This window comes from Oncorhynchus clarkii, chromosome 3 (genome assembly GCF_045791955.1).
Source record: "Oncorhynchus clarkii lewisi isolate Uvic-CL-2024 chromosome 3, UVic_Ocla_1.0, whole genome shotgun sequence".
In the NCBI taxonomy this organism is placed as follows: Eukaryota; Metazoa; Chordata; class Actinopteri; order Salmoniformes; family Salmonidae; genus Oncorhynchus; species Oncorhynchus clarkii.
In genome coordinates this window covers 10,769,794-10,784,609 of record NC_092149.1, presented here as the reverse complement: position 1 = coordinate 10,784,609, position 14,816 = coordinate 10,769,794, and the positions used below count along the sequence as shown (strand labels likewise).

General features: G+C 45.6%; 1 protein-coding gene and 1 non-coding gene across 2 annotated transcripts in view; one reads left to right on the top strand and one right to left on the bottom strand.

Moving 5' to 3' along the window:
• LOC139387726 (inversin-like) overlaps positions 1-14,816 on the bottom strand; it is a 255,745-nt gene that overhangs the window by 775 nt on the left and 240,154 nt on the right. The window contains exons 9-16 of the mRNA XM_071133999.1: positions 11,078-11,163; positions 10,778-10,924; positions 9,400-9,929; positions 8,065-8,274; positions 7,194-7,417; positions 5,918-6,533; positions 4,802-5,001; positions 2,363-2,449 (exon numbers count right to left, since the gene is read on the bottom strand). Coding sequence (XP_070990100.1) covers positions 2,363-2,449; positions 4,802-5,001; positions 5,918-6,533; positions 7,194-7,417; positions 8,065-8,274; positions 9,400-9,929; positions 10,778-10,924; positions 11,078-11,163 — 2,100 coding nt within the window. The remainder of the gene's footprint in view (positions 1-2,362; positions 2,450-4,801; positions 5,002-5,917; positions 6,534-7,193; positions 7,418-8,064; positions 8,275-9,399; positions 9,930-10,777; positions 10,925-11,077; positions 11,164-14,816) is intronic.
• Positions 2,905-2,977, top strand: trnat-cgu (transfer RNA threonine (anticodon CGU)). The gene has a single exon. It is a non-coding gene; the product is annotated as a tRNA-Thr (tRNA).

The window sequence follows — 14,816 nt, the reverse complement described above, 5'->3', positions numbered from 1 at the left end:
CTGGCTAGGCCACTCCAGGACCTTGAGATGCTTTTTACGGAGCCACTCCTTAGTTGCCCTGGCTGTGTGTTTCGGGTCGTTGTCATGCTGGAAGACCCAGCCACGACCCATCTTCAATGCTCTTACTGAGGGAAGGAGGTTATTGGCCAAGATCTCGCGATACATGGCCCCATCCATCTTCCCCTCAATACGGTGCAGTCGTCCTGTCCCCTTTGCAGAAAAGCATCACCAAAGAATGATGTTTCCACCTCCATGCTTCACGGTTGGGATGGTGTTCTTGGGGTTGTACATCCTTCTTCTTCCTCCAAACACGGCGAGTGGAGTTTAGACCAAAAAACTATATTTTTGTCTCATCAGACCACATGACTTTCTCCCAGTCCTCCTCTGGATCATCCAGATGGACATCCAGATGGACAACTTCAGACGGGCCTGGACATGCGCTGGCAGGGGGACCTTGCGTGCGCTGCAGGATTTTAATCCATGACGGCGTAGTGTTACTAATGGTTTTCTTTGAGACTGTGGTCCCAGCTCTCTTCAGGTCATTGACCAGGTCCCGCCGTGTAATTCTGGGCTGATCCCTCACCTTCCTCATGATCATTGATGCCCCACAAGGTGAGATCTTGCATGGAGCCCCAGACCGAGGGTGATTGACCGTCATCTTGAACTTCTTCCATTTTCTAATAATTGCGAAAACAGTTGTTGCCTTCTCACCAAGCTGCTTGCCTATTGTCCTATAGCCCATCCCAGCCTTGTGCAGGTCTACAATTGTATCCCCAATGTCCTTACACAGCTCTCTGGTCTTGGCCATTGTGGAGAGGTTGGAGTCTGTTTGATTGAGTGTGTGGACAGGTGTCTTTTATACAGGTAACGAGTTCAAACAGGTGCAGTTAATACAGGTAATGAGTGGAGAACAGGAGGGCTTCTTAAAGAAAAAATAACAGGTCTGTGAGAGCCGGAATTCTTACTGGTTGGTAGGTGATCAAATACTCATGTCCTGCAATAAAATGCAAATGAATTACTTAAAAATCATACAATGTGATTTTCTGGATTTTTGTTTTAGATTCCGTCTCTCACAGTTGAAGTGTACCTATGATAAAAATGAAGTAGGAAAACCTGCAAAATCGGCAGTGTATTATATGTACAGTTCTCCCCACTGTACATATAAATATATGGATGAGCAATGACAGAGCGGCATAGGCAAGATGCAATAGATGGTATAAAACACAATATATACACTACCATTCAAAAGTTTGGGGTCACTTAGAAATGTCCTTATTTTTTAAAGAAAAACATTTTTTCTGTCCATTAAAATAACATCAAATTGATCAGAAATACAGTGTAGACATTGTTAATGTTGTAAATGACTATCATAGCTGGAAAAGGCTGATTTGTTATGGAATATCTACATAGGCGTACAGAGGCCCATTATCAGCAACCATAACTCCTGTGTTCCAATGGCACGTTGTGTTAGCTAATCCAAGTTTATCATTTTAAAAGGCTAATTGATCATTAGAAAACCATTTTGCAATAATGTTAGCACAGCTGAAAACTGTTGTTCTGATTAAAGAAGCAATAAAACTGGCCTTCTTTAGATTAGTTGAGTATCTGGAGCATCAGCATTTGTGGGTTTGATTACAGGCTCAAAATGGCCAGAAACAAATCACTTTCTTCTGAAACTCGTCATTCTATTCTTGTTCTGAGAAATGAAGGCTATTCCATGTGAGAAATTGCCAATAAACTGAAGATCTGGTACATCGCTGTCTACTACTCCCTTCACAGAACAGCGCAAACTGGCTCTAACCAGAATAGAAAGAGTGGGAGGCCCCGGTGCACAACTGAGCAAGAGGACAAGTACATTAGAGTGTCTAGTTTGAGAAACAGATGCCTCACAAGTCCTCAACTGGCAGCTTCATTAAATAGTACCTGCAAAACACCAGTCTCAACATCAACAGTGAAGAGGTGACTCCAGGATGTTGGCCTTCTAGGCAGAGTTCATTGTCTGTGTTCTTTTGACCATCTTAATCTTTTCTTTTTATTGGCCAGTCTGAGATATGTATTTTTCTTTGCAACTCTGCCCAGAAGGCCACCATCCTGGAGTTGCCTCTTTACTGTTGATGTTGAGACTGATGTTTTGCGGGTACTATTTAATGAAGCTGAGCTTTTCTTTCAAAAACAAGGACATTTCTAAGTGACCCCAAACGTTTGAACAGTAGTGTACATATAAGATGAGTAATGCAAGATATGTAAACATTATTCAAGTGGCATTATTAAAGTGACTAGTGATCCAGCGATGTGTGTGTGTGTGTGTGTGTGTGTGTGTGTGTGTGTGTGTGTGTGTGTGTGTGTCTGAGATAGTACTCACATTGGCTGTGTGTGCGTAGTGACAGGTCCAGTAGTATCTGAGACTGAGAACCCTCGAGAGAGCGCCCCCTTCGGGCCACAGAACCTCCTACAAGACAATAAACACACATCATCTCCATACATATATACACACACACACACACACACACACACACACACACACACACACACACATACAGTCATTATACACAGAAACATCTGGAGAGCCTACTGCAAGACAAGAAAATAGCAACATTGTAAGTCTGAAATATACAAATTGGCCAAGGCTGCTAGCTTGAATGGTGAATCGCTACACACACAAACCTTCTGGAAAGACCAAGGTAAAATAGGGCATTTACAATCCGTCTCATTTAGGTTTCATTCATGCATCGAACTGTAACTGCTAAACTGAGGTAAGCTGTATAAGTGAGATCAGAGAGAGTCCTTTGTTTTAGGAGTCTGACTGGTAACCTGCCTGTCAGGTTGGGTGTGTGGCTATCTTCGTTCTCGAAAGGGAGTATCATTTAAATCCTTTTCACCTCCTGGTTGAACTGTAAAAAGCAAGGCTCCATAGCTCAGTGGTTAGAGCACTGGTCTCGTAAACCAGGGGTCGCGAGTTCAAATCCCGCTGGGGCCTTCGAGTGATAACAATTTTTGTCAACACTACACCTGTACCACCAAACAATGCATGGTGAAAGGAATGAAGTAACGACTTGGAAATATCAACCTGAAAGAAGAGTGAAACTGAACAAAAGAAATAGGAAAAACACCAACATTCTGCGATACCTCTGTACACACACACAGGTGAATGTGGTTGACGGGTTTGTATGTCTGACAGAGACAATGGGTTCCGTGAATGTGTGTGTGTGTGTTCAGCAGACAGCTCTATGCAGTCATCTGACATTCCCCCTGACAGCTCTGAACTTTTCACAGCAGCAGCCGACAGGACTGTCAGTGTGGGTGTGTGTGAAAGGGGGCGGGCTACCACGTCAGGCCAGAAAAGGTAGGGAGTCTATCTGGCTGTATCGGTGTGTATGTTGTGTGTGTATGTCTGTGTGTTGGAACTAGTAGGTTTCTGCCCAGTCTCCCATCATCACCTGGTCATGTGTGCTGAAGGTCAGGTGTGTCTACGGGCCAAACTCATACCAGAAGTGATTACAACACACAACGCACACACATCTCTATATGATTATACAACTATGTGTGATTGCATGTGTATATTAACATCATAAGGTAAATCGTTATTGCTAACTCTCTGCATTGATGCTACTCTAATTCTGTTTGAACATAACATCACATTCCAAACCAAACAGCGTCATACCATCACCTCAGGAAACAAATATTTTCCTTCATCGAGAAACTGTACATGTCTTAGATGGAGGCCTGCTAATATCTTCTGTGGACTATACACCTCCCTATACTAATTCTATACAGATATTAATATATTCAGTGGACTATACACCTCCCTATACCAATTCTATACAGATATTAATATATCCAGTGGACTATACACCTCCCTATACCAATTCTATACAGATATTAATATATTCAGTGGACTATACACCTCCCTATACTAATTCTATACAGATATTAATATATTCAGTGGACTATACACCTCCCTATGCCAATTCTATACAGATATTAATATATTCAGTGGACTATACACCTCCCTATACCAATTCTATACAGATATTAATATATTCAGTGGACTATACACCTCCCTATACTAATTCTATACAGATATTAATATATTCAGTGGACTATACACCTCCCTATACCAGTTCTATACAGATATTAATATATTCAGTGGACTATACACCTCCCTATATCAATTCTATACAGATATTAATATATTCAGTGGACTATACACCTCCCTATGCCAATTCTATACAGATATTAATATATTCAGTGGACTATACACCTCCCTATATCAATTCTATACAGATATTAATATATTCAGTGGACTATACACCTCCCTATACCAGTTCTATACAGATATTAATATCTTCAGTGGACTATACACCTCCCTATGCCAATTCTATACAGATATTAATATATTCAGTGGACTATACACCTCTCTATATCAATTCTATACAGATATTAATATATTCAGTGGACTATACACCTCCCTATACCAGTTCTATACAGATATTAATATCTTCAGTGGACTATACACCTCCCTATGCCAATTCTATACAGATATTAATATATTCAGTGGACTATACACCTCCCTATACCAATTCTATACAGATATTAATATATTCAGTGGACTATACACCCCCCTATACTAATTCCATTCAGATATGTTGGAGTTTGAAGTTGCAGCTCGGCAGTAATGCACCCATTCACAGTACGCGACTAGGCGCTGTTAAGAATTGGTTTATTTCTAAATGTTAACAGTTCAGAGTTGAAACAAATGAAAGACAGAATCAAACATTCTGGACAGAACGCCAGGCTTTACCATAGATGCTTTGCAGCACTGAGCTCTTGGCTGCTGTCTTGGTGGGTGGAACTGTGGCCTCAGGCTTGGTCCTAATAGGGGTGTGACCAGGGAAAGCCGGCCTATCCCAGAGCAGCTGGATCAGGAGGGAGGCGACCTCAGGTGGCTCCACTCTTTTCCCAGCACCAAAAGCCTCCCTCAATCTGCATCGCACATGGAACCTACACACAAACACACCCAGAACACGGTACATTATAGAGGCCTTCATTTGTCCAACCTATTCGGTTCGTATATTACACAGCACATGACATTTGGACATTATTCAGTTCACTGAAAAACGTTACAGGCATCCCTGGAAAAGCTGGTTTAAGAGGGGTGAGAAATAATAATTAGTCCAACCTTAGGGGTTCCACAAGGCTCAATTCTGGGTCCGCTACTCTTCGGCATCAATACATAACACTTCCTCTAGGGGAACTGAACCCGGCCATGGCATACTTCAAGAGCTTAGTAGAAAAAGCTTATTACTTGTATACTACAATTAAATCAGTACACGCATCCGCACGCACACACATCTACTGGCGGCTGGGAACAGAGGGCTTTCCGATGTGGGGTAGTAGATCCTGAATGAGAGGCTGCTGGTAGCTATTAGAATGGCACGCCTGAACTTTTAGCCTCTCGTTAAAACACTGAGAGGGCTCCAGATTATACCCCCTGTCTCCCCCACCTCCCCCCTCTCTCCCCCGTCATGGAGGTGTTGATGGTAGGAGGGCAGGCAGCCAGACCACAGAGAGCGTGAGGGGAGACGCTGTGTGTAAGTTGGTGTGTGTGTGTGTGGAGGGAAGACACATGTGGGCACCACATGGCACTGCCACACTCTCTTGGTAAGAGAGAACGCTACTGTGGAGCACAGTATACCCCTCCCCCTTTCAACCATACACACACTTCCTCCAGGCTGTTTGGGAAGCCATCTCAGAGCCAACCTTGGTATCGGGCCAGAGAGAAACTACCTGAGCACCTCTGCTTTGGTAAAGGGGCCACAGGCTCTATTCCATGGCAGTACTCCCAGTACTGGCTCAGCTTGGAGAGGGAATGGGAAGAATGAAAAGCAGACCATCCCTGGTCGGGCTTCAACCTTACCTCCTCCAGGCTTGTTGGATAGTGCAGGCAGCCTGGTCTCTGTTCCCCTCCCTGGGCTTGCTGCTGGGGCGGTGTGACTGTGTGGAGGCTTTAGTGTGGTTCTTGCTGGAGGAGGTGGTATGGTCTGTGGCAGGGCGTGTTCTGTGTCTGGGGTTGTGTGTGTTGGTGTGTGTGTCTCTCTTGCTTCTAGGGGTGCGTTCCCTGGTGCTGGGGGCTTCTTGATCCATGGTGGGGCGAGTAGACGTGTCTGTGTTGGATAGAGTGTGTGTGTGGGAAGGAGTGTGTGTGTTGGAAGGAGTGTGTGTGTTGGAAGGAGTGTGTGTGTTGGAGGTAGTGTGTGTTTTGGAAGGAGTGTGTGTGTTGGAGGGAGTGTGTGTGTTGGAAGGAGTGTGTGTGTTTGCAGAGGTGAGTCTCTTGGTCCTGGGTGTGGTGGGGGGTCTGTGTTTTGGGCTGGGGGGTTGGCTGCAGCCTGCAGGAGAGAGACGCTCCCTGACCCTAGACCCCTGGGCAGGGGGCATGGGGTCAGAGGTCACTGAGGGGTGAGGGGTCACCACGGGGTCAGGTCCTTTGGCTGGCTGTGCCTCCTTCCCTCTCCTGGAGGGTCTGCTTCTATGTGCTGAGAAAGAGAGGGAAGTAAGAGACTGAGAGAGTGGGTGAATATGTGTGTGTGTATATGTGTGTGTGTATATGTGTGTGTGTATATGTGTGTTAGGTTTGGGTGGTTTACCGTATATATACCGTAGTCCAGGGTTATGGAAAAAGCCACGGGATGGTTTTTCAGTACCGTCAATACTGTTTAAACTACTTCTTTTTTAAATACATTTGAATATTTCTAGCTACTTTTTAAGTAAATATCTGCAGTCAAATTGTGAAATATGGTAGGAGATAATGAAGATGGCGTTCATAATTTCACCTGTTTTTCATTGAGCGGATCTGATTAAGCCGAGCCGCAGGGCACCGGTCTATGACCCGTCAGGAGAACGAGCAAAAGCAGTGAGGCAGGAGCCCCTTCTCAAACGGAACAGTAATGAGTAGGATTCACATGCAAAAGTGAATGCTTTTGATCAAAAAGGCTTTATCTGCCTTCCCAATGAAAACTAGTTTGGCGTCACCTTAATTGGGGAGGACGGGCTCATAGTAATATCTGGAACAGAATGAATGGAATGGAATCAAACTCATCAAACACATGTTTGATAACATTCCATTAACTCCATTTCAGCCATTATTATGAGTCGTCCTCCCCTCAGCAGCCTCCTGTGTGTATGTATGTCCGTACCTCTATGTTTCCATGTCTCCTCTTTGCTATTGGTCTGCTCTGCTTTGGAGGCTGTATTAGCCCCGCCCCCTGCCTCTCTCTCATACACTGACAGTTCCTTCATAGTCTCAGCCAATGACAGCTGCTCCTGCTCAGCGCGGGCCAATAACATCCTCTGTTTCTCTGTTCTGGCCAATGAGATTTGCTGCTCCGCCTCCCGCCTCTGCTGCTCCTCCTCGCGTTTCCTGAGTGACATCATGACACATATTACACACGTCTCACACACATACACCCTAACCCTAGTTACGACCTTATCTCAAAGCCTTATCTAAACCCTACCGCTGGACCAGCCCTGACCAACATCACAAACTAGTCCTGACGTTACAAAGAACAACAGGAGAATCCTTTCAGTAATCCAAGCCTAATAGGAGTTCCAAGCACACAGAGACCATTACAGGCCATTTATTACAAACAGTGTAGAATTATAAGAGAGGGATGTGTGAGCGAGAGAGAGAGAGAGAGAGAGAGAGAGAGAGAGAGAGAGAGAGAGAGAGAGAGAGAGAGAGACAGGGAGAAGATGTATGTGTGTGCAGGGATGACAGGTGGAAAGATGGATATGGAGAGAGTGTGACTTTCTATATGGGTTGGGGGAATACGACAGGGAGAGATGGAGAGAAAGGGAGATGAGAGAGAGAGAGAGAGAGAGAGAGAGAGAGAGAGAGAGGGAGAGAGAGAGAATATGTGTGTGTGTGTGTGTGCGCGCGTGTGTGTATGGCATGATCTGGTTGACTATGATAGAGTTGTTGACAGAGAGTACTGAGCAGACAGGGGATGGATCACAATGCTTGTTTCTATGTGTGTGCATGTGTGTGTGTGTGTGTGTGTATGGTACTTGGCTGCGTCCTTGCGTAGCTGTTCGTGTCTCATCAGTAGTTGTTTCCTCTCGGTGAAGGCCTTGCGGACGGTGTATCCTTTATACAGGGCCTGGATGGAAGCAGCAGCGATGTCCTGGATGGCCGCTATAGACAGAGCTCCATGCTCCAACATGTACTGAGTCACCTCACTGTGTTCCCCTAGGAGGGTGTAGTCCAGGGGGGTGTACCTACACACACACACACACACACACACACACACACACACACACACGCACACGCATGCTTCCTGTTCTTAAGTTTTTTGTTTCTGTACACCAGCTTCAAACAGCTGAAAATACAACATTATGGAAGTGGTTTAGATGGTACAATGATTCTCTACGCTATACTTGCTTGTTTTGTCACATAAACTGATATTAGAATTAGAATTTTAGTAACCAGGAAATGGCATGATTTCTGCATAGTGCATCTTTAACCTAATGAACTTGCTTTGTGAAAAACAACACACAGAGAGAATAGATTCACAAAATTCATTCGGAAAATTACAACATGTAATTTTACATTGATATTTTAGTCATTTAGCAGATGCTCTTATGCAGAGCGACTTACATTAGTGCATTCATCTTAACATAGCAGGTAACAGGTAACTGCCAAAATAAAGGAAACACTTGAGGAAATGATACAAAGTATATTGAAAACAGGTGCTTCCACACAGGTGTGGTTCCTGAGTTAATTAAGCAATTAACATCCCATCATGTTTAGGGTCATGTATAAAAATGCTGTGCAGGACATTATTTTGGCTACCATGTCTATGCCTCCATAGGATGACAATGCCCCCATCCACAATGCCCCCATCCACCAACACAGTTGGTTACTGAATGGCTTGAGGAGTATGAAAAGATGTAAACCACATGTCATGTCCGTCTCAGTCACCAGATCTCAACCCAGTTGATTCTGGAACGGTGAATGAGACAGCGTTTTCCACCACCATCAACAAAACACCAAATGATGGAATTTCAGGTGGAAGAAGGATGTTGCATCCCTACAAGAGTTTCAGGCACTTAGAATCTATGCCAAGGTGCATTGAAGCTGTTCTGGCTCGTGGTGCCCAATGCCCTATTAAGATGTGATATGTTGGGGTTTCCTTTATCTTGCCAGTTACCTGTAGTTATCAGTCAGTGCCAATAATTTAGTAGGCCACTAGGTAGAGAGACAGCACAAAAACTAAATTGCCTTAGCTAGACAATAGCAACAGATACTTTTTGAATCTCAATCGATACTTGCTACTGTTGTAGGAGCTGATGTCCTTCCAAACTATAGACGAGGCCCTTCCTCCTCATTCACCTCCTCCTCACCTCTCCTCGTTGTGTTCCATGTGGTTGGGGAAGGCATTAGAGTTCAGCAGCAGCTTCACAGCATCCAGATAGCCATTGTTACAGGACCAGTGGAGAGCTGTCCTGCCCTGCAGACACACACGGTAGGACAGGACCAGTGGAGAGCTGTCCTGCCCTGCAGACACACACGGTAGGACAGGACCAGTGGAGAGCTGTCCTGCCCTGCAGACACACACGGTAGGACAGGACCAGTGGAGAGCTGTCCTGCCCTGCAGACACACACGGTAGGACAGGACCAGTGGAGAGCTGTCCTGCCCTGCAGACACACACGGTAGGACAGGACCAATGTAGAGCTGTCCTGCCCTGCAGACACACACGGTAGGACAGGACCAGTGGAGAGCTGTCCTGCCCGGCAGACACACACGGTAGGACAGGACCAGTGGAGAGCTGTCCTGCCCTGCAGACACACACGGTAGGACAGGACCAGTGGAGAGCTGTCTTGCCCGGCAGACACACACGGTAGGACAGGACCAGTGGAGAGCTGTCCTGCCCTGCAGACACACACGGTAGGACAGGACCAGTGGAGAGCTGTCCTGCCCTGCAGACACACACGGTAGGACAGGACCAGTGGAGAGCTGTCCTGCCCTGCAGACACACACGGTAGGACAGGACCAGTGGAGAGCTGTCCTGCCCTGCAGACACACACGGTAGGACAGGACCAGTGTAGAGCTGTCCTGCCCTGCAGACACACACGGTAGGACAGGACCAGTGTAGAGCTGTCCTGCCCTGCAGACACACACGGTAGGACAGGACCAGTGTAAAGCTGTCCTGCCCTGCAGACACACACGGTAGGACAGGACCAGTGGAGAGCTGTCCTGCCCTGCAGACACACACGGTAGGACAGGTCCAGTGGAGAGCTGTCCTGCCCTGCAGACACACACGGTAGGACAGGACCAGTGTAGAGCTGTCCTGCCCTGCAGACACACATGGTAGGACAGGACCAGTGGAGAGCTGTCCTGCCCTGCAGACACACACGGTAGGACAGGACCAGTGGAGAGCTGTCCTGCCCTGCAGACACACACGGTAGGACAGGTCCAGTGGAGAGCTGTCCTGCCCTGCAGACACACACGGTAGGACAGGACCAGTGGAGAGCTGTCCTGCCCTGCAGACACACACGGTAGGACAGGACCAGTGGAGAGCTGTCCTGCCCTGCAGACACACACGGTAGGACAGGACCAGTGGAGAGCACTTTGTGTCTGTGTGTTTCTGTATATGTACTGTATGTCTGTGTTTGATTGTGTGTGTGTGTGTGTGTGTGTGTGTGTGTGTGTGTGTGTGTGTGCGTGTGTGTGTGTGTGTGTGTGTGTGTGTGTGTGTGTGTGTGTGTGTGTGTGTGTACCTCTTTGTCCTGTATATTAGGGTCAGCGTTGTTCTCCATGAGTAGTACAGCCATACAGGTGATGTACCCTCCATAAGCAGCACACTGGAGAGGAGTCCTGCCTGCCTGGTCCTGGACGTTAGGACTGATCCCATTCTCCATCAGCAACTACCATGACCATCACACTGAGGTTACAGTACCAGCCAACCGGCTCAATGACCTGAACAACACATCCTTAACACAGTCTATAAGGAAAGGAAATGAGGACAAATGAAGAAGTGTTCAGGGATAATAAAAGTGTATAAAGGTGAAAAGACAGACCTGGCAGACTTCAGCGTTCCCCCCCAGAGCCGCCCAGTGCAGAGCAGTGTGTCCATCTAGATCCACCAGGTGGACACGAGCAGAGCCTACACAATGAAAATCCATGAGGCATTCTTCACCATAGTAAGCCCACCCAAATCCTGCATTACAAGAGCATGGTACACTAGTGTAGTCCTGTATGACTCAGTAGATAGAGCATGGTGCACTAGTGTAGTCCTGTATGACTCAGTAGGTAGAGCATGGTACACTAGTGTAGTCCTGTATGACTCAGTAGGTAGAGCATGGTACACTAGTGTAGTCCTGTATGACTCAGTAGGTAGAGCATGGTACACTAGTGTAGTCCTGTATGACTCAGTAGATAGAGCATGGTACACTAGTGTAGTCCTGTATGACTCAGTAGGTAGAGCATGGTACACTAGTGTAGTCCTGTATGACTCAGTAGATAGAGCATGGTACACTAGTGTAGTCCTGTATGACTCAGTAGATAGAGCATGGTACACTAGTGTAGTCCTGTATGGCTCAGTAGATAGAGCATGGTGCACTAGTGTAGTCCTGTATGACTCAGTAGGTAGAGCATGGTACACTAGTGTAGTCCTGTATGACTCAGTAGATAGAGCATGGTACACTAGTGTAGTCCTGTAAGACTCAGTAGGTAGAGCATGGTACACTAGTGTAGTCCTGTAAGACTCAGTAGATAGAGCATGGTACACTAGTGTAGTCCTGTATGACTCAGTAGGTAGAGCATGGTACACTAGTGTAGTCCTGTATGACTCAGTAGGTAGAGCATGGTACACTAGTGTAGTCCTGTATGACTCAGTAGATAGAGCATGGTACACTAGTGTAGTCCTGTATGACTCAGCAGATAGAGCATGGTACACTAGTGTAGTCCTGTAAGACTCAGTAGGTAGAGCATGGTACACTAGTGTAGTCCTGTAAGACTCAGTAGATAGAGCATGGTACACTAGTGTAGTCCTGTATGACTCAGTAGGTAGAGCATGGTACACTAGTGTAGTCCTGTATGACTCAGTAGATAGAGCATGGTACACTAGTGTAGTCCTGTATGACTCAGTAGATAGAGCATGGTACACTAGTGTAGTCCTGTAAGACTCAGTAGATAGAGCATGGTACACTAGTGTAGTCCTGTATGACACAGTAGATAGAGCATGGTACACTAGTGTAGTCCTGTATGACTCAGTAGATAGAGCATGGTACACTAGTGTAGTCCTGTATGACTCAGTAGATAGAGCATGGTACACTAGTGTAGTCCTGTATGACTCAGTAGATAGAGCATGGTACACTAGTGTAGTCCTGTATGACTCAGTAGGTAGAGCATGGTACACTAGTGTAGTCCTGTATGACTCAGTAGATAGAGCATGGTACACTAGTGTAGTCCTGTATGACTCAGTAGATAGAGCATGGTACACTAGTGTAGTCCTGTATGACTCAGTAGGTAGAGCATGGTACACTAGTGTAGTCCTGTATGACTCAGTAGATAGAGCATGGTACACTAGTGTAGTCCTGTATGACTCAGTAGATAGAGCATGGTACACTAGTGTAGTCCTGTATGACTCAGTAGATAGAGCATGGTACACTAGTGTAGTCCTGTATGACTCAGTAGATAGAGCATGGTACACTAGTGTAGTCCTGTATGACTCAGTAGATAGAGCATGGTACACTAGTGTAGTCCTGTAAGACTCAGTAGGTAGAGCATGGTACACTAGTGTAGTCCTGTAAGACTCAGTAGATAGAGCATGGTACACTAGTGTAGTCCTGTATGACTCAGTAGGTAGAGCATGGTACACTAGTGTAGTCCTGTATGACTCAGTAGATAGAGCATGGTACACTAGTGTAGTCCTGTATGACTCAGTAGATAGAGCATGGTACACTAGTGTAGTCCTGTAAGACTCAGTAGATAGAGCATGGTACACTAGTGTAGTCCTGTATGACACAGTAGATAGAGCATGGTACACTAGTGTAGTCCTGTATGACTCAGTAGATAGAGCATGGTACACTAGTGTAGTCCTGTATGACTCAGTAGATAGAGCATGGTACACTAGTGTAGTCCTGTATGACTCAGTAGATAGAGCATGGTACACTAGTGTAGTCCTGTATGACTCAGTAGGTAGAGCATGGTACACTAGTGTAGTCCTGTATGACTCAGTAGATAGAGCATGGTACACTAGTGTAGTCCTGTATGACTCAGTAGATAGAGCATGGTACACTAGTGTAGTCCTGTATGACTCAGTAGGTAGAGCATGGTACACTAGTGTAGTCCTGTATGACTCAGTAGATAGAGCATGGTACACTAGTGTAGTCCTGTATGACTCAGTAGATAGAGCATGGTACACTAGTGTAGTCCTGTATGACTCAGTAGATAGAGCATGGTACACTAGTGTAGTCCTGTATGACTCAGTAGATAGAGCATGGTACACTAGTGTAGTCCTGTATGACTCAGTAGATAGAGCATGGTACACTAGTGTAGTCCTGTATGACTCAGTAGGTAGAGCATGGTACACTAGTGTAGTCCTGTAAGACTCAGTAGATAGAGCATGGTACACTAGTGTAGTCCTGTATGACTCAGTAGGTAGAGCATGGTACACTAGTGTAGTCCTGTATGACTCAGTAGGTAGAGCATGGTACACTAGTGTAGTCCTGTATGACTCAGTAGGTAGAGCATGGTACACTAGTGTAGTCCTGTAAGACTCAGTAGATAGAGCATAGCACCACATACAAAATAACTATAAGTTGCTTTGGATAAAAGTGTCTGCTAAATTGCAGATATTATTGAATCAACCTCCCATTTCACACCTTTATTGACAACGTTTCGATCCGAACCCGGATCTTCGTCAGGTCAAACAAACTGAGTGCTCACATCCCCAAATATACACATTTCACCTCACATCCCCAAATATACACATTTCGCCTCACATCCCCAAATATACACATTTCGCCTCACATGCACATGACGCATGGTTTGTGTGGAACAAATTCTATTCACTTTGCACATAGTTAATCATAATTAATCACAGAGGTACATACGGTCATAAACGATTATAGACATCAAAAAAAGATTACTGTTGCGAAAGTGAAATGACACACACCATGCTTCATGCGCATAATGTTCATGTGAGGGGAAATGTGTATATTTGGGGATGTGAGGGGGAATGTGTATATTTGGGGATGTGAGGGGGAATGTGTATATTTGGGGATGTGAGGGGGAATGTGTATATTTGGGGATGTGAGGGAAATGTGTATATTTGGGGATGTGAGGGAAATGTGTATATTTGGGGATGTGAGGGGGAATGTGTATATTTGGGGATGTGAGGGGGAATGTGTATATTTGGGGATGTGAGGGGGAATGTGTATATTTGGGGATGTGAGGGACATGTGTATATTTGGGGATGTGAGGTGGAATGTGTATATTTGGGGATGTGAGGGAAATGTGTATATTTGGGGATGTGAGGGGGAATGTGTATATTTGGGGATGTGAGGGAAATGTGTATATTTGGGGATGTGAGGGGGAATGTGTATATTTGGGGATGTGAGGTGGAATGTGTATATTTGGGGATGTGAGGGAAATGTGTATATTTGGGGATGTGAGGGAAATGTGTATATTTGGGGATGTGAGGGGGAATGTGTATATTTGGGGATGTGAGGGGGAATGTGTATATTTGGGGATGTGAGGGGTATGTGTATATTTGGGGATGTGAGGGGGAATGTGTATATTTGGGGATGTGAG